The sequence below is a fragment of the Zeugodacus cucurbitae genome, chromosome 3 (genome assembly GCF_028554725.1).
Source record: "Zeugodacus cucurbitae isolate PBARC_wt_2022May chromosome 3, idZeuCucr1.2, whole genome shotgun sequence".
Taxonomy (NCBI): domain Eukaryota; kingdom Metazoa; phylum Arthropoda; class Insecta; order Diptera; family Tephritidae; genus Zeugodacus; species Zeugodacus cucurbitae.
In genome coordinates, this window is record NC_071668.1 from 71,557,054 (window position 1) to 71,578,584 (window position 21,531).

Genomic DNA, 21,531 nt, shown 5'->3' on the forward strand with positions numbered 1-21,531 from the left:
TTAGGTATTTCTTCCCACGAATCCTTCACTATTACCCAAAGTTCGCGATTATTGCTTTTCTGAATATAACCCCCATAGGTTGTCTATGGAATTGAGGTCGGACCATTGTGCAGGCCAAGGCATGAACTTAATCCCTTTGATACGAAACCACTCCTTGACTAGCCAACTTGTATGTTTCGGGTCATTATCCTGCTAGAAGATCTATTTCAGAGGCTTTTCATATTCAGTTTAAGGTAACATTGTGGTATTCAAAATATCAACGTAGACATTTGGATCCATGACAGTGTAGATACGATATATGGGCCCAGCACCATAAAAATAAAAGACAAGCCCAAAATAATATTTTTGACCCTCCATGTTTTACCGTTATCGTCCAATCCATATCCATATTATCAAAAAATAACGACTTTACTTTCAACTGTCCACAATATATTTCGTCTCTTTTACAATTTCAATGATAAGACTCTAACATAAGCACTATTATTATTTTGAACACAACTGTGTATAATAATCCTAATCAGGTCATTATGACCACAATTTATCCTCAGTTTCGGAAAATGAGAATATTAATTGAAGCGCAACTGCTTCCACGAAGTCTTTTATAAATGCGCCGAAATGTAGGCAACAAATACTAGTGCGATATGTATGACAATCTGTTCTGCATTATTTTGAAGTGCAAAAAAACAGTAATATACAGTAAATAACAGAAAACATCTTTGTGTTCTCCTTTAGATTGCTGAACCAACTTTTTTATAATACGTGCATACATATGTGACAGAATCATACTAGCATACACGCTCATCGTGCGAACCACGTCATTTTTGCGTGTTGAATAGAGATTATTCTAACAAAACTAACGAAATTGGACACATTTCCCAACGCATTTCTGATCGGTTTAAAATTCGTAACACATAATTTTAACTGACCTCATTTAAGTTCAACAAACTCTCTAAGGACATTCGGTGGCAACGATTCTCTTGTATAACGACAGTGTTGGACGACGTGATAATCAGCTTAATGGAATATTTACGCACACCTAGTTTACATATGCATGTTTTTACAAGAATGTATGTATGACAAAAGTGAGGTTATCTTTAGTAGGAAGAAGAGTGTTTACTTTTGAAAAAACAAAAAAAAAAGAATAGTATAAGTATATATTAGTAGCTTCATGGGATGATACCTACAGAGTTATTTTATATTCGTTATAAAAATTGGAGAGATTAAGTTTATTACGAAGTCGTTAATGTCTCCGGTACTAGAAACGAATGAAAAAAAATTAGCGGAATTGCAATCATACATCCATTCAATAGAGGGGGAAGCTCAATTAAATAGTCTCTAGCTATGTAAATTTAACTCTTTTCTGATCCTTCTAATAGAATATTTAGTAGGTCTACAAAACTATAATATCATTTCAAATTCTAGAAAAATAAAGAAGATATACTTGAACTATACCGACTTTTTATTAGCCTACCTAGTGTTCTTCTGCTAATATATGTCACGGAAGTGAAAACCAATTAAACTCTCCTATAAAGTGTGCCACATAACGTTAAAAGCATAGTATAATTTTCCAGCAAGTAACTAAACATATACGAGTATACAAAAGACATTATAACACACAATTATCACACCAGCTACTGGACTCCGGGGCATCCTTAGCCTACTCTGCTATATTAACAGCTAGAAATAATTACAAAAGCATGCATATATTTACATAGACGCACCTTTTTCAGTATTCTCATGGCATATACAACTTCAGTCAGCTATCTATGAAGGCAGCAGCACAAAATTAGAACGAAATTAAAAACCAACATTAAATGTTTGCCCCTACAAAGTATACATTACATTGCGCGCCAAGTGCCTTTCAGTCTCACCATCTTACAATTATACGTAGTTAGCTTTGTGAAGTGTTACGCGCCCAGTGTCCTAATTTGCACCTTCAACAATATTTATTAACTGATGGTTTTCTATATAGTCACGCCTTGAAATGACGAATGCGAAAGAATGCAACGAAGGAATGGGTAAACTAACGAATGAAAGAGAGAATAAGCGCAAAAATAACAGTGCAAATAAGCAACTAAAAGTTTAAGTAGAGCAATCGACAGTAGTCCGTCCAGGAATATAGTAGGTAGAGTGTTCGTAAAAGCTCACTGATTAACAGTCTTATAACCTTAGGGTTTTTAACGAATTTCACGCCATTTTTACGCTTAACGCGCACAAAATGCAAAAGACGCACCCATATTGGTCTCATTCATGTCAAAGGCGACTGGGAGAAGGTAGTTGAGATTTTTCATTTTTCTCTTTAGTGAATGGCGTTTTTTCACACTTTAGATAGCCGCTAAATGGCGAATGGCCAAAAAGGTAGTGGTCATAACGACTCGGCGCTTTTACAAATATATATATTTACCCACAGTGGTGGTATTTTAATTTGGGACGGGTTTCAAAGAATATTTTTATAATACATAATATTAAATATTTAAATTCATAATAATAATTGAAAATCAAATTAAATCTCGAACCAAAAAAAAAACGGCTTTCGAATTTCGTATTGAAAATACAGTTGAACTTCCATAACTCGAAGTTCTTCATAACTCAAGCTCTTGTATTGACAATAGAAGTTAAATTTCATACAAATTACCTTCCATAACTCGAAAGCCTCTCTAACTCGACGTTTTTTGTGGATTATGATGATTCGAGTTAGGGAAGTTCAACTGTATATGTAATCGTCAAACTCGGATTTATTAGAAATAAGTTAAAGTAAAGGGTACTTGAAACTTTGTTCACTGCATTTTTAATTTCAGCAAATTGTTCCTTATTTTCAGGCCATCACTGTTGCCATGTACATATACATATATCAATTTTGCTTTATTTACAGAGGTAAATGCCTGGAAATTATTTCGAATTAATAAATGTGGTGTTAAACCTCAATGTGTGCTATAAAAACTGCATTAAAGTAATTACACAGCCTTTAATGATTTTAGCGGCGCTATTAGGACTATTAGAAAATTAAAATTTCAGTATTTTATTATTAGTGAAATTGAACTATGTATGTTGGGCACAGTGGTAGAAGGTGAATGTGAAACTAACTAAACTATAAATTTGGCAGTTGAAAGTTTGAGCATTTTATTTATTAAATATTAACCTCAAATTTTGCATAGCGCATAACATTTATGCTTATATAATGATGATGCGCGAATACATAAATTAAATCAACTTACGAAATCATAAATACCAAATGTAAGCCTGATGTAATATTTTTTTATTATTTTTCTTAAATTTTTTAAGCACTCATCCCATGAGAACCGCCCACAATTTTCATGCTGCAATCAACTGGTTGCATGAACGGAAAACTGGTTTCCATTATACTTCTATGTATGTAGTGGATTTATGACTCATGACTAATGCTGCAACATTAATGCAGCCGAGCCGGCGAACTGAAGCTGCCTTTTACTTTTCTCAAAAATTAAAATAAACAAAAGAAAAATCAGCGATAAATGATTATGTTGTGCTTTCTTGCACTTCACGATCATTAATACATAATGTATAGTAGAATGCGGCAACTCAATCCTCCGCAATATAAACATAAAAAATGTATGAGTGTATTCGTAAATATATATAAATACTTACATATATAGATATTGTGTTAGGCGTATAACTTGCATAACAAACACAAAAATAGAAGCCATACATACAACATTAATGTATCGTATTAATGCAATACGGCTTAAATCCTTTTTCGTATGTTTTTCTTATTTTTTTTTATTTCCCACATTAAATTCACGTTTTGCACGCTTTCATTGAAGCTCAACTCTGTTTATATGTGTCTGTGTGTGTAAGACTTTATGGTCGAAGTCAAAGCTCAATTGCGGCGACGCCTCATTCCTGTTTATGGACATTGGATGGGCAGACGAAAAATACGCGCATAGTGACAAGTTACTTGAAAGCATATTGTTTTCGTAAAAGTACGTGTATGTCCGAATTTTCGTATTCGTCATATGTAAAATTGATTTATTAACGTAATAAATTTGAAATATTTGATATGGGTGTGCGCTTTATTCATTTAATTTTTATTTTTTAATGCAAATTTTGCTTGATGAGCAATGAAGTGATTTCTTGAAAGAGAACGTCATAAAATCGGTATATACGTGTTTCGAAATTATAAGTATACCTAATAAACTGAAAACAAAGTCGATATCGTAGTGTCTTCGAGAGGAACCCGAGAAAAATTAGTTTTTCGAATACATATTTTGCAACAAAAAATTGATATTCGAATGTATATGGGCATTTCCGCCATGTCGAACGGGACAATCGTACACCTTTCAACTAAAAAAAATATGAACTAAAATGTTTTTTAATTTTGACAGTAGGATTTTTTAATAGCCCTTCATTAGCTCTACATTTAGTGTTAAGGATGATTTTGGAGCGGTTTTCATTTTCAAGATAATTGCAAAAAACCAAGGCATTCGCACGGGACAAAAAATGGAAGTCGTTTTTGAGGACAACGATTCAAAAGGCGATTTCAGCGAATTGTGAGGCAATATTCAAATGTTTTTGATTGTAAAATGTTGCGCATTGATGGCCTTTAAAGATGGTATGAATTTCATCCAAAATTAATTTAAAGTTTTTTTTTAATTAATTATTAACCACATTCGCACGGGACATGTCGCACGGGACATTTTTTTCCATCATAATATTTATGTTGATTTTGTTGTTATAATAGTAAATGTAGTAGTAAATGTATTTATTTATTTATTTTAACCAACATCCAATGAAAAACACAACAAAAATATAGTATGAAATGAAAATAGTATTATGAATGTGAAATACAGTTTTTTTCAGAAAATGCTGTCTTCGGGTATACAAATTTTTGGATTTCGTTATCTGCTAGACTTTCCTTTTGATAACTGTTTCCAGTCCATCGACGGCTCCTTGCAAAAAAAATCTATTCTAATGAAGAGTATTTTATTTATTTAAAAAAATCAACCAGGCTTGATAATATAAATTTGATTTTAAACTGAGAGCATTTACCTTAAAAAAATAAATATTTTAGAAAAGCAACTAAAGGATTTCTTAATTTTAGTTAAGAGATTTATCAAGAAAATATAATGCCATGAGTTAACTTGTCACTATTAAAAACAAACGATTTTCGCCTGACAACCTTGTTAAAATGAGCACTCTTATTTTGTTTTGTAAGCCTATAATTTTCGCCAAAATCTATTTGAATAGCTGTTTCAGTGGAATTTAAAGTGCGGTTTTGCTCATATGTAAATAATTAATGTAAATGTATCTATTTACATACTTAAGTAAATTTTAAAAGACAAAAAATAATTTTCAATTTTTAAATTCCACACCTACGATGTCGCACGTGACCAATAATTTTAAGTAGTTACCAAAACCACAAATCTTCTGATTTTTGAAAAAGGTTTTTTTTTTTGTTTTAATACAAATTTACTGTTTCTATCCAAAATTTGGCGAGCTTGATGCTTATATTTGCGATGCAGTGGGAATAAGTGTTATTTTTTGATGTCGCACGGGACATTAAAATATAGGATAATAAGAGAGCAAAAACTTACAGTTATTTACAATCGCATGCTTTCTTATGCATTTTATTTTGCTCTTTGTACCCTTATAAAGGTTTTACACAAAGCAAAAATTAATACATGATATGTTTCTTTAACAATTTTGACGAAAAAACAAATGCAGTAGAAAAATCGAAATGAGAAAAGTAGCTCCTATGCGACTTGGTTTTCGTATATCTCGTAATTGGTTATGAATTAATTTAAAATTAATTTAAAATTAATTTAATATAAATAAATTTAAATATTTTCCTATGAGAATATCCAAAAACTTTGTAATTCTAATAATGTTTAATATTATGTCTGTGGTGGACCTACTGGCGGAAATGCCCATATTTGAATTAAAAATGAATTTTCTTTTATTTTTAAACTTTTTTATCTAAATATTTTTTTTTTCCAAATTAAAAATTTTTTTTTCCGATAATCGTTTCTACATTTAAAATTCTGTTAAACTTAAGTCGTTATATCCACTAACATACATATTCAGCTTAAATCTACTTAAGTTATATCAAATAATTTGACTCCATGTAAATAATCCGATAAATATATTATTTTAGACAAACTATAACTTTGAGTTTCGAATAGGTTGCTAAGATTAATTTAAATTATTTCCATTTAGTTATATCAGTTGTCTCAACTATTTATAGAATTTCTTAATCTCGGAAAGTAATCTTTAACAGATTTTTAACTTTTGTTTTTTTTTTTTTGTTTATGTGAAGATGGATAGATAGATAAGCCATCGAGCGGCAGTTAAAATTAATTATTATGAGTTGCCATGAATAAATATGGTTATGTCTTTTGATACAAACAGAACTTTGAGAATATAAAATATGGGATAACAAACATAGCATTAAATTTCGCTAATATGAAATAGCTGGAGTGCATTTTCAATTACAAAAATTCCGCTTAGGAAATCAACTTTATTTCCTCCGTTTTTAGGTTAGGTACTCAAGTACACAACCATCTCAATTTGTTAAATATTCAAATGTACATACCACACATACACATTCATTTCCCTAAAAAAGATTACTTCCTGCAGTGCTATTCAGAACTTAGCGCTTCTTGAAAACACAGTTGTTTCATATCACTTTCATGGCGATCTGATTATTTAGACTAAAGCTTTTTCCCGCAGTTTTCCATGATTACGCACATGTTTGCTTTCCGCTGTCATGCTGCATTTCCTACATTTTTTGTTTGGTTGCATTTTCTCTTTAGACTAGAGGAATATTGAAATAGTTCTTCTTATTTGACCTATTTTAGTTTTCTTCCAACACACACAATTTTCATACACATATACGCATAGTGGTATGTACGCATATGGCGCGTGTGGCATACATATGGCGGCATGCCACATAAATGACTGTGGCATATTCAATAGAAAAGTGTATTATATGAAAACTATATGTTGTGTTGTTGAACGGAATCAGGTGTTTGTTGGCATGCGAGTATGCACATTGTGAGAAGAAACTGAATTCAGTGAATAAAATTCTATACAATAAATTGGAAAAAAAAAAATTATAAAATGTAGTGACTCAAAAAAATCGTAAGATACCAAAATGTTCCTCAAAGATGATAAAGTTTAGATTTATATTCAAAAAACTCAAAAAAATCGTAAGATACCAAAATGTTCTTCAAATATGACAATTTTTTCATCTGATGAAATGTTTAAACGAAAAAATGAAAGGACACGGCAAATAAATTATAAACAATTTGAAAAAAAAAAAATTAAAATCGGTTGAAAACTCTTTCGGCAATCCAAGTCACCGCAACGACGTTTTCTGAAAAACATGATTTCGAGATAATCGCGCTTACAGTTTCAAGTACACGTTTGTCTAGTATAGCAAGCAAGATGCTATAACTTCGTTTCTACTGCTTAAATCTCTATAAAAATTCTCAGTACGAACGAGAGCACCAAATAGTTTGTGTTGAGGTTACTAAAATCACTCAGTTAAATTACTAAATTTGCACAGTTTAAACTCAGTTTTGTCATACTGTGCAGATTTTCAATTTAAATTCGTGGGTCTGAAGATTTCAATTACTATTTATAGAAATCTAGACTATTTTTAATATTGCAAATAAAAATAAAATTAAATACAACGAAATAAAGAACTTAATAAAAATAAATATTTGCTACAGAAAATACAAAATATTTATTATAATCAACTAAATATAGTAAACTGTTAGAACTACATTTAAAATTATCTAAGTATTTGCTCTCTACCAACAACATTGTACCCCAGCTACTCTTATTAAAGTTATTAAAGCATTCTGGTAATAGCAACGCAATCAAATTAACCGCAATTACCTTGTCAGCGGTACGATAGGATCATCTGAGTTCCAACTATATTTTCTATATTTGCGATAACGCATTTTCTAGTACTGGTTAAACGAAGAATTACTTTTAGCAGAAATTGATTGATGACTTTAAGGCAAACTCGTTGTTGCTTTATATAGCTTTATGTGCACCTCAAGGGCACTGCTACTTGACCGGCTTATATGAACACTTCACTGATTGCCAGCCAAGACGAATTGTATGATTACTTCTGCACTTCTTTGGTAAACTATTTATCACACAGATAATCGCAAGGGCTTACATTATTTGTATTTGCTATATGCACTATATTTTGTTGGTATTGGATTGTCAATTTGCAACAACACAGAGCACTTTTTATATGAGCGGTGAACTTATTTGTAGATTTCGATTTCTTTATTATTCGTTGTTTTTTTTTTAGTTTTTTTTGCTTTGGGATGGGGTATCGCACTTTGTTACTTAATCGTCTTCAATCAAAGCAGCGTTGAGGGATTGTTAAAACGGCTTGAACTTGTGACATTTCAGTGTCAGTTTGACTTTTATTTTTATTGCTTTATTTACTTATACTTGCACACACACGTTTCGCATTTCATATTGATTTTTGCATGGAGTTATTTATTCATGATACCCAATTGAAAGGGAAATGGAAATGGAAATGGTAGTGGTCGTTGTGGCGCTGGAAAATCGAGTAAATGATTTAGTACAACAAAAATAAGCGAATGTAAGAAAGGAGTGTATGTTTCTGTTTGCGTTGTGTAAATAATGAATCGAAATATCGTCGTTATAAAACTGATCAATGGTATGTGAGGAAATAACTCATATGAGAGATATTGGGTCCTATGTTTAATAATAAGTTTTTTATTTTTTTTAATTCTGTATGCCTGTAATGAAGTGAATATTTTAAATCCAACATTCACTCGTTTCCATGAAATTGCCCTTCGTCAAACTCTGCATTTATTCATAAACGCGCAAATTATTATATTCATATATTTCTTCCGAATATTTTCAAATGTGTATTTCATGATAAATCCGAATACGTGATTTTGCAAAGGTTCGCTACAGTTCAATAGCTTTGATGTAATGCTTTTATTACATTAAATCATGCCTTGAAATCACTGGAAAAGATAAGATATAACCAAAGTTGTGGTTTATGATCTACTAGCGCACTAGGTTACGATTAATACAAAAAATGTATGTTTTTAGGTAATGATTCAAATGCCATTTGTTGATTTCTGTTAATATTTAATAATTCTGACTTAAAAAAGCTTATGAGACTTATAACGAATTATCGAACAATTAGGTCGTGAAGTATCTTTGCAGTAGTTCTATCAAAAAAAAACAACAGCTTTATCCACAACAAAAGACGAATTCATTGTTTTTATTGTATTCGGCTGGCAGTGTATTCTATGAATATTTTTTGTTTTCTATAAAAATATATTACATACTACTTGCATAAAAATTATGAAACATGAGTATTACAAGCAAATCACTCAGCATTTTACGACCTCAAAACACGATTTCTTACAACCACATGATTAGCCTTTACATTATTACGATTATTTACAACAAAATGGTTGAAGAAACACACCTCGAAACTCATGTTAGAATTTGATTTGAAATTATAAATGAAAATATGAAGTAACCACGATAAAATCTAAAACCAAAGTACTGAAATTATATACGGTACATATAATAGAACTGTATATAATATACAAAAACACGCAACGTTAGCATGAAAGTGTCCACTATTACTTGCAACAAATCGATAAGAGTAAAACAGCGAAAAGTTTCATGTGTGACACTTAATGGACAAGTATTACTAGAAAGTAATACAAAGTGAGCACTGAGAGAAAGTGTAAAGAAATTTGGCAACGTCATAGTTGAACTTTTGCTTGTTAAGGGCACGACAAGAATTGGCTGCTGACGCTTTTAAATTGAACGCAAGAATGTCAGAATGTTGTCACGAAGGCATGTACATATATAAATACATACATGTATAGACATAAATATATAATATACAAGTTTGTGTTTGTTAAAGTTTATGGTATATTGTGTGCCATGTGAAAGTAGCACAAAGAACAGTTGGAATTGCTGTCGACTTATTCAAAAATTTACATACAAATGATATGCAGATGAATGACTCGATATTATTGTAGTATTGTTTCAAAGTCAAGAACTAAGACTGATTGAAGCAAAGACATAGCTGTTGGAGCTGTAGCGAAGATGTTAAAATAATTAAGGAAATGGTTTTTATTGCTAGTTCTTACTAGTAAGAGACATAAGCTGAAGAAAATATGAATTGAATTAGTTTTGTTTGTTAATTTCAACTAATTGGCGAACATTTCTCATTGATTTGAAACGATTTCCTATTTTCAGTGAATAATTTTATTTAAATCGGAAAAAAACTTTCACGATTTAAGATTAATTATCTTACTTTTATCAAATTAATGCTTTGAAGTATAATCAATACTTTTTTCACTTCTTTATGCAACACACGATTCATAATCTTTTTTGAAATAAGATATATAGAAAATAGAAAACGACAGGGTTGATTTTGAAAACAGTTAGCAAAACTAACCAGAACTGTAGATTAAAGTACTGTTTAGGATTTGAATTTGTATTGTTCTCCAATTCAGAGTAGCTTTGAAGCACCAATGGACCAACATGGACGCTTGTAAATTGAATATTAAAGTTTTTATTGTGGTGATCTCAACAGGTCACTGCGATTAGTGTTTTCAGTTTATACCTTAAGGGTCATCCCATGTGCTTGTTTTATAGAGATTGTTTAGAATTCTACGATGATTGACTTATCGGAATCAAAAAATATTAGTGAATATATCAAAAATTCGACTTTTGGTAGACAAAAACATTACGATTTGTTTTGGGAAGGTTTGTTTGATATATGTATATGCCGTGTGCATCCAACAAATTTCAAGTCATTGGGTAAAACCCAATGGATGGAGGCGCTTTGAACAGCTCCTTCTTCTAACTGCTGTATCTTTAAAACGACTTCGAATTTCTAAAAATCACTTTATTACCGTATTCTAGATAGCAATTTATGATCAAAAAATAATAAATTTTCTGAATTCATTACATGGAATGACCACCTTTTTAAGGAACTATACCTTAATAGAACTTTATTATCGTCAGTAACTAAAAAAAACACTAAAATTCCCTGTAGAGTATATTAGGATACTCATATTATAATGACCTTATAACAATCTACTGCTTCCAAGTCCAACCTCTCGACTAACAAATGGTTTTTCTGTGTTAGAGTTATGTTGGAGTAGGCTTTGTATCCCAAGATAATGTTTTTCACAAAATATAAATACGTGATGGAATAATATCCGATCGAAATCGGAAAATGTATACGTACAGATATGTATATTATATAGCATAATTATGTAAAGAGAAGTCATTGATCTTACTGATTACACACCTCAAGTGTTTTTATCTAAATCGAGTTGTTTTACAATTTACCTTACGTTTTAACAATGATATGCACTGTTTGTAAGCTTTTATTATCCAATTTACCTGGAAAGAGAAGAACATAAATAATTATTTTTAAACATTTCATTATCAAAACATAAAGTAAAATATTTAAGAATAGCGAACGCTTAAAATTTAACTAATATACACGATACATGTAATAATAATTATTTATTTGTCATAAAAATTACATTACCAGATACCAGTTTGCGAATGGAAAAAGGCAATAACAGCAATTGTAAACAAAGCAAAAAAATTACTATTAAAAATTCACAACTTGTTTTCGAACACTATTTTTAAATGTCTGCTTGAAAATTGAATTATTCCAAATTTGTATGTATCATTAAAAGAATTATGCAGGTTGAATTGAATAAATTTTGGCAATGCCACACCTAAATATCCACACCCACCATACCATAAACAGTTACAACATCAATAAACTGCAAGATGACAAAATCGAATGAACGAGTGGGTGCTCGAAGAAGCCAGCACTTGACGGAAACAGCAAGTGTCGCTATGCGGCAAATAACCTTCAGTGGCTATGAAAATGTGGGAAACTTAAAATATGTCTGTCGTAATGTCTCGAGTGCAGCTTACTGTGTGTGTGTGACTATAATCATTGAAATGAGAATTTTCGAATGTCTAGAGTATGTTTGGGTATTCGTCACAAGCGGAAAGCGTTTTGTTTTTGGCGTGACTGCTGTTGCTACTGCAATTTCGTTGTGCATTTCATGAAATGCCAAAGTTCGCGCTGACTTCAGCAAAATACTGACTGTGCTAACACACTTATGTTTATTACATTGCTTACGATAGTTATAAAGTTACACTATAGATTTATAGAAGAGAGAAAGTGTTGCTCTCAATTTTGTAGTTTACAATAACAAAATTAATTAAAATTTTCAGCGTAAATTATGTGAGTTGAAAATGAGCGCGTTAAACATTAGTATAACTTCAAATTATTAAGTTATGGATTTGCATAAAATTGTTTCTTCAAATTCACAAATTTCAGAAAATTCGAAAATCCACTTTATTCTTCTTCTTTAACATGTCTCAAAAATGTTTGATAGCTGTTTGCGAAGAGGTCCTTGGTGACGGCGATAACCTCTTACTTTGACTCAAATTTATGCCCGACGAGACTTTTTAATTGTTTGAAATCAAAAATAACTGTATTTGACGAATACAGATCATCGTGGAATTTCGTCAGGAGCGCTTGGCTCATCAAAAACCGACCTCCGACCACGTTTAAACCTGTTAAACCATTTTTTGACGATCTCCGATCAAGGAGAAGAGTCACCGCCGTTGCAACGACAGTCGGGTCTTCGTAACCTTGATGGACACGAATTTTTATCCAGCCAAGGACAGTCAACTCGGCAGCATTCCTCACAGCAAAACTTGAAGTCTGATTCGGCTAAAATGTTGACAGTAGCCTTCTAGAATGACCCAACCCTACACGATAGTAGTTTTCTTCATATAGTGACCATTCCTACAAATCGTACCACTCTCGTATGTTTAAATTCTAAATATGTAAAATTTATTTTAGTTATGATTTGAGGATTAGTTTTATATACAGTGGAACTTCCAAAGATCTCCATAACTCGAACACTTGAATTGACAATAGCGTTCAGAAGCCAAATTTCATACAAATTTCCTTCCCTAACTCGAATTTCTATAATTCGAAGTTCTCCATAACTCGAAATTCTGAAGTGGCAATAGAAGGCAACTTTCATACAAATTTCCTTCCATAAATCGAACTTTTTAGTAAGGACATAATACAAAAATTAAAATTTTACTATCGCGGCAAAATTTTAACAGATTCCCTATATATCATATGGAGGCGAACAAAAAATATGATTTTACATTTAAGCATTGCAAAAATCATATAACAAAGGCATAGGATACAGACGTCAAGAGCCAAACAATAGCAAACTGCAACCAAAAAAATTACATAATATATGATTTAACGTATGAATATAAAACTTTTTGCGAAGTAAATAATTAAAACTGGCTATAAATCTATATTTTTCAGTTTTTTGACAAATTATATGTTTTAATGAAAATTCTATAACTCGAAGTTTTTTTGTGAATTATGGTGATTCGAATTAGAGAAGTTCCACTGTTTTTTAGACGCTGTCAGTAAAATCAGTAAATCAGTAAAATATTCACGGATTCTATTGAAAGCAGTGGACAGATTTAATATTTATTATATATACATATATATTATACTAATACATCGCCTGATCTTATATACACCATTGCGTCTTTATTTTCAAGCATATCTTCGCTTGATTCGTAAAATAATGGAATATTTCCTAGAACTTGCATTTAATTAAATTTAATAACTCAACGAAGCCGAAAATGCAAGTCATGCAAAAGATACAAATGTCCACCACATCGCGTGCAGTGAAGAAATGAACTTTGACTGCAACTGATTAATCAATATTTTAATTGGCAACAAACAATAATAAAGAAATGCAAAATAAATATGTATCACAAGTCTTGGCACATTTACTTTTACTGCAAAAAGTGCTTCTGGCTTAACTGATTAACTAACGATTTCTACACAATTGCCTTTACTTCGCTGATATATCGCGCTTTTTGCTTTTCACTTTGCCTGTGACATATAAAAATCATTGTTCCATTGAGCGCACAATCACAACGCATGCCGGCGGTAATGAAAACGCGGATACAAAAAAAGCGATACTTTAAAAAGGCATGAGATACATAATCAAGGTGAAGCAAACGAAATAAATAAACAATAAACAAATCAAAAAAAAAAACAGTGCCAACAACAAATACAGGTAAACAGACAAACCGGCGAACTAATAGATGTGTGCGCATGGCAAGAAAGAATGCAAAGCTTTCGCATACGATTTAGTTTCTAAGCCGCAATGCGGCTGTAAATACACCGTTGATTAATTTTCGATAAGGGAGCAAATACCTATGCGAATATTTACGTGGGTATGCATATTACTATACTATATATGTAAAATGTCTTTGCATACGAGCATTTCACCAATTTTACAACGCAAGCTTAAGAAAGTGGAATAATGCATTACGAGTGTATGGAAAATTGTTATAACGCGGGTGGTTGAATATTGCACCGTAATCTAGAGTGTGTCGCTGCGCACTCACCGTGTGGGTGAACTGTAGATAGGTATGTATGCCTCAAGCCGCATGCAGGTTACATTAGCTGAAATGCTTTACTTCGCTTGGTTGGTTCGCCTGCTAGCTGGTTGGCCGTTGGCGTAACAGTCTACAGTAATGCCCGGAAGACATTTTCAATACCACGGCACACAAATGTCATGATTAGGCTTTCGCATTAGCTATTCACCTTTCTTTACACGAAGACTAAATTTCAGTACTAAATTCCACGAGTTCATATTAGGGTGATCAGTTGCAATTTTTCAAACGAATATTCTTTATCTTTTTTTGGTTTTGCAAAGTAATATTTCTGCTTTTTCCCCGACTGGATAAGGAAGCGAAGCGAATTGGTCTGGTGGTAAACGAGGACAAGACGAAATATCTCCTGTCATCACACAAACAGTCAACGCATTCGCGCCTTGGCTCCCACGTCATACTTTTGAAGTCGTTGATAGTTTCATCTAATTGGGAACCAGCGTTAACATCACCAACAACGTCAGTATCGAAATCTAACGCAGAATCACTCTTGCCAACAGGTGCTACTTTGGACTGAGAAGGCAATTGAAAAGTAATGTCTTCTATCGACGAACAAAAACCAAACTCTACAAGTCCCTTATTATTCCCGTCCTACTTTATGATGCAGAAGCGTAGACGATGTCATCATCCGATGAGACAGCACTAGGAGTTTTCGAGAGAAAGGTTTTGCGGAAGATTTACGGCTCCTTAAACGATGCCTAAGCCAGTAAAGAAGAAGAAATTATTTAATTTGTTAATCAAATTAGTAGAGTTCGACCTGTATCGTACAAAAAACTCAGCATCGGCATCTTTTAATATTTTTTTTTTTGTTTGCGAAAGCTTAAGGTACAATATTTGTTGCTGATGCAAATTTGTTATTAATCATTTTATAAGTTTAAATAATTTATTTTATATATTTATTTATTAATTAAAATATTAATATAATCACTTAAATACAATTTTCAAAATTAAAAAAAAATCGACATTTAAAAAATTAAAAAATTCCATCACCCTAATAGCCGCCACATTGCAATATGAGTATGACTTTCAAGTGCAAAAGACGTCTGATGATCACAACTTCATTGTTTAGTTGTTGTTATTGTTCTTCATGTGCCATGACAAATGCCACTGAGTGGTAAGACATTTATTTCCTACATAAATTGTGCTTATACTGTTGTCACCGGCATTGTGAAGTTGGCCTTTAAATACATGCGACTGGAAGTATAAGCCTGCTTTAAACAAGTAATTTTAGTGGTTATATACGCCGGCAACGTTGATTCTATGAGAGTATATGTATATATTATACTATATTTTAGCCGTTAGCGCCAATATGCACATGCACCCTCAGTAGCGACACCGCAGGCAGTGGCACAATTACTTATTTTCTTTACATAAATTTTGTTCCAATGGAGATTCGTGTTTAAATGCATTTATGCAAAAACACGTTTTTATAAAAAAAAAAATGGCAATGATTTTGTGATATGAACCACGGTTGTTTGTGCTTTTCGAGACAAGAAATTCACAATACTTGAATAAAAATAGGTTCTTCTTCAAATTAATTCTTATTATTCTGCTCATACTTTTATCTCGTTTCCTCATTTTACAGCGAAGAAGTATCATTTTATAGCTAGCATATAAAAACCGGCGATTGAGCTTTTTATTGCGCATGTCGTGGTAGTTTTATTGAAAATATTGTATTTTCTTGATTTTTATTATTATTACGCATTTATATTGGCTTTATAATGGTTGACTATATCCTCAAGATTAAAACGATAAATTTTAATCTTAAGATATGATAAATAAATACAGTAGTGGTCATAAAAATTCATCTATTTGAGTTTCATAAATGAAATGCAGTTTATTATTTTTAAATAACAATAAATAGCAACGATTTCCCGAGGAAACATCGAATAAAATAAATTGCTGAAAGTTCCAGGACTGACACTATCCGGAGATACAAGTAGAGGTACTTTTTTTAATAGTTTTTTTGACAGAACACGCATGAGTCGTGTCAAGCTGTCATGTTATTTTTGTTCAGCTTATTTGGCATTTTATCATGAAAAGACTTATGCCTGAACAACGTTTACAAATTGTTCAACTTTATTACAAAAATTTATGTCGCAACATGCTACATAATCGGCCTACTGAGCGTACTATTCGCAACATATCTTGAGACCCAGGATTCAAGATAATATTCGATTGAATAGACCACGTCCAGCACGTGTGGAACGACTTATAGTATTTTACCTCGAGATCTCAAATTGAAAGCGTACAAAATACAGCTTGTACAAGAATTGAACCCGCTCGACCTTCTCAAACGACCTTTAGGCTCTTGAAATTTTCCAAGAAAATCCGATGTTTTCGAATCAAATTCTGTTCAGCCACCAAGATCATGTGATATCACACCGTTACACATTTTCCTGTGGGGATATGTAAAGTTTCACGCCTATGCGGACAATCTCGCTTCGATTCAGGCCTTGGAGCAAAGCATCACCCGTGTCATTCGTGAGTTACCAGTCGAAATTATCGAACGACGTATTGAAAATTGGACACAACGGATGGACGTAGCCGCGGCCAACATTTAACATAATCAACATAAACTTTAAAAAATAAATGCAAAACAATATTTTTCCTTTAGTAAAAATAAAAGTATCATGTACAAAGCTTCTTCTAAACAAGTGCGGAAGGGCTAAGTTCGGTTGTGACCGAACATTTTATACTCTCGCAATTTATTTATTTAAAATTATATAATACACAATTTGACCCACATATTCGTGAAAGTTGGAAACCCTAACGTTAGGTTAGAAGCACAGAGTTCCTCATGTTCGATATATGGGGCCTTGAAAACCTGTGGTCCGATTTCGGTGTTTTCCGTTACTGAATTAAAGCATTTTTAGTTGTTTTCAACATAACCTTTGTATGGGAGGTGGGCGTGGTTATAATCCGATATCCTCCATTTTTGGACTATATAAGGAAATGCCTGAAAAAACGACTCCTGAGAATTTCATCAAGATATCTTAATTTTTACTCAAGTTACAGCTTGCACAGACGGACGGACAGACAGACATCAATCTCGTTTAGTTTTGGGTGTTACAAACAACCGTTATGTGAACAAAACTATAATACTCTCTTTAGCAACTTTGTTGCGAGAGTATAAAAAACATGTTGGGAAAAATGTTAAGAGTTCACTTTTCTGGGATGCGAACTGTGCTAGAAATATATTATAGCGCATATGTCTCCAATTTTCTATAACCTACTGTAGTTGAAATCTGCTCAATAGAAAGCGATCACAATAAATAATGGTACATGGCATCAATTAAAAACGATTAAAAATTAATTGTGAACTTCGATCGGAATAAAAACCTTATGAGCCAATAAATACCGAGCTAAAGGTTTAAGAGCGTGCTTACATTTATACTATAGAAATGCATAATTTAATGTACATTAAAAACATGGAAAAAAAAGCTGAATATATTGAGAATGTAGTTTAATAGTGGTTAATGCTTTGTGATCATTCGATTTACATATAATAAACCAATAGTCACATAGACGCCATTAAAACTGCAGAGCTAAAGTCAAGCGGCGACCGCAGTAGCCTAGTAGATGACTCATGGCTTAGCTGATCGCGGTTTTAAATATATTTTTAAAGCAGAAAAATTTTTCCTCGACAAGCAATACGTCAGACGATCGGAAACTGTAATAAAACTCGATATATATACATATTTTATATACCAAATATTTCACACTCTCTCTTTCTCGAACTCTCTATCTCTCTCTCTTTACTAAAATGACCTTATTAACTTTCTAAATAAGGCAGATATTATTACGAAATGTTGACGAATTAATGATGAATGAATATTAATGAAAATGCCCACAAAGGTTTTAGACAAGCCACATTACTAGCGTCTTCAGGTCTGCACTTATGCTTAAGTTACGAAAATTAACCCACGAACCGTGTAGCTTTCGTGCTAGCAAAACAAAAGTGTGTTAGCTTAATTAACTAAATATGTAAGTTAAAAGGTACGCACTTCACCTATGATGCTTAAATCTTAATTATTCAAAATGGTGCAAAGAGTTTAGCGCATGAGCTGTGTGTAATTACGTGTTAACAAAGAGTGTATTAGTAAGAAAAAGTATATGTAGGGGGCTTCAATGTCGCTAATGACATACGACGTGTCTGCATGTATAGTAACGACGTTAGAAAAAGTTACGGAAAAGCGTAAGCAAAGTAATGCAAACAAAACATAGCCATTTAAGAATATAGAAAAAGCTGCAGACAAGCAAAGATTATAGTATTTATTGATATTAATATTAGATATGCGTATGCAAACACACTAAAAGGCGCACACAAAAAGTTCAAAGTGAAAGGTAGTAAATGGTTTAGAAAAAGAAACGTATATAACACACAGCAGAAAGGCACGCAAGGTCATTTAAGAGGCGACGATTACGTCTTTGTTAATGACGGCAACGTTTCGAAAAAAAGTGTATTTTTTTTAAACCGCAACGGATAAATGTATATAATACGTTTACACAGCTAAAAGTTGAAATTTTTTATTTAATTACCACAGCACATTTTCACTCCGCATGCATCGCGTGACAAACGTCTGCATTAGATATGTATGACGAGCGCAAATCCTTGAACTTTTCACATACTTTCGATAGTTTTAATGCCATGCTACAAGCACATACATATCTACATATGTAGACAGTATATATAGAATACTCAAGCATTTAGCAACTAACAATGTATAATGCACAGCTGAGCGCGCAAGGAAGCACTCATCACAGCAGCATCCATTGTTACTTGTGCGAAACTATCCGTAACCTAACCTAGCTTTTACCATATTTCTTTTTGTTTTGGTTGGCGCTTGGCAATGTGCGTTGGCAAACAAGTGCTGGCATTATTATTTTTGTTTTTGATGGTGTTTTAGTTTTACGTTTTGCATTCTTATGTGTATATTTTAAGAACAAAAACGTTTCTCATGGCAAAATCCAGTGGTAATGCAGAGCACGCGATTTATCATATGAGATAATGCAACAGTAGATTGGAGATGAATAGAAGAACCGAAAGCGCGTTGGAAGATGTTTCTTTTGTGTGCGGACGAGTACATGGTTGTGTTTAAAAATTTAATCCATAGTCTAAATTTGCATTCATATTTGCAGCTCTGTATTAACTGTAATAAATTCACACGCCGCATAGTTTAGTCTATTTTATTTTAATTTCTAGGCATCTTGTTGTATTTGTTGAAGCGGTAACCTAATGAATCGACAAGCCTATATCAATTGTCATCTAACGGGAGGTCCAGGAAATGAGTTGTTTCGATAGGGTCTGAACAAAGGAAAAGGAGTGTTGGATGAGTGCGGTTTACTTGGATTGCAAATAGGTGGTTATTGTCATGCGGAACTCTTTGCATGCAGCACATATATTGAGTATGTCGGGGTTCAGTCTGGTGAATAGGAATTTATATATATATATATATATATATATATATTTGGCGTAGAAACCGCTTAAGCGATTATAGCCGAATCCACCAGAGCGCGCCACTCGTTCCTCCTTTTTTCCTTTTTGGCACAAACTGGAAACACCAAGTGAAGCCAGGTCACTTTGCACTTGGTCTTTCCACCGGAGTGGAGGTCGTCCTCTTCCGCGGCTTCCTCCAGCGGGTACTGCATCGAACACTTTCAGAGCTGTAGTGTTTTCGTCCATTCGGACAACATTACCTAGCCAGCGAAGCCGCTGTCTTTTTATTCGCTGAACTATGTCAATGTCGTCGTATAAATCGTACGGCTCATCGTTCCATCGTCTTGGGGGATGGGGTCATATGTAGAAGTTCACGCAAGTGAGGAAAGTTTCTGATTGCCATTCACTTGGGAGCGGCCAGGAACGATTCTTTTACATATGACTCAAGCAGCTCACGACTTCCCCTATCCCCTGGGTAGCCAACAGACATCCGTTTGAAGGCGAGCTAAAGTGAGGAGGCGAAGCCCGCTTCTGCGGTTGTGCGTAGGGTTTGGGACCCACCACATAAAAAAACCTCTCCAATGAATAGGAGTTAAAGCTGCTACATTATCCAGATCGAAATTGAGTGAGAGTCACTTTAGTTTCGCGAGGCAACTTAAGCTCGGTGTCTACAATAGGTGCTGATTTATCTCCAAGTACACCAAGTTCACGGGAAGGAAGACGATGAAAGTGTTAATGGCTCTTCTGTGAAGGGCGTTCAGTACTTGTCGAAAGTCTGTCGCATCCGAAGTCCGGTCGACATAGTTCTATAAGTCTTAGGCCTCTTCGTTGCTTACTGTTTATGAACTACTTTTATAGATTTCTTTAAAATTTGAATAATGAATTAGACAAGTTTAGGGTCTCAAAAAACTCAAGAAACCGAAGAATTTCCTATAATATATGCAAAAAGATAGCCGAGTTGAAGTGTTCGTTTTTCACTCGGATACATGAGAATGCATTTTAAATTGCATCTAAACACTCATAAAGCAATTGAGCGAAAATTACAACGTTAATTTAACATGACTCAGCATTTAAAATCAATTTATGCTTATCTCTTTCCGTACCATCTTCGTCTTACTATAAATAATAATAATTTATTAACACGTTTGTAGCGCTTGCATTAGTCGTTTTTTAAGATCCTATGCATGAGAATGAGAAAAGGTTGTGGGATAGCGTCTAAATGATGAATTCAATAGAAGATTGTAAGTATTTTTAAACAGTGACTAAATAAGCAATATTTATTATCACAAAATAGCATATATAGCGAAGAAAGCGAGACGCCTACTTTGTAGATACTCGTATAAGCGTCATACTTTGCACAGCCAACGTATTGACACAAAGCAGTCCGCATTTAACAATGAATTCGCTCGTATTTACTTACAATATTTGTATTATAAATGGCTGTAATAATCAGTGTACAGTGTATAGTGTTAACGAACTCAAGTTCAATTGCCAACACACAAAGCACAAAGTAAACTGACTAGCCGACTGACTACCCACTG

At 33.0% G+C, this 21,531-nt stretch overlaps 1 protein-coding gene across 4 annotated transcripts in view; it reads right to left on the reverse strand.

Annotated features, from left to right (window-relative positions):
• The window catches only part of LOC105217621 (serine/threonine-protein kinase GL21140), a 51,324-nt gene that overhangs the window by 8,157 nt on the left and 21,636 nt on the right, over nt 1-21,531 (reverse strand). Inside the window, exons 3-4 of one of the 4 annotated variants that reach the window (XM_054228201.1) lie at nt 11,365-11,418; nt 7,879-8,560 (exon numbers count right to left, since the gene is read on the reverse strand). The exons of 1 other annotated variant lie outside the window; for it this stretch is intronic. In XM_054228201.1, the coding sequence (XP_054084176.1) occupies nt 7,879-7,943 (65 nt within the window). In that variant the 5' untranslated portion in view covers nt 7,944-8,560; nt 11,365-11,418. The remainder of the gene's footprint in view (nt 1-7,878; nt 8,561-11,364; nt 11,419-21,531) is intronic. 2 more of the 4 variants (XM_029043640.2, XM_054228202.1) reach the window with 2 other exon arrangements.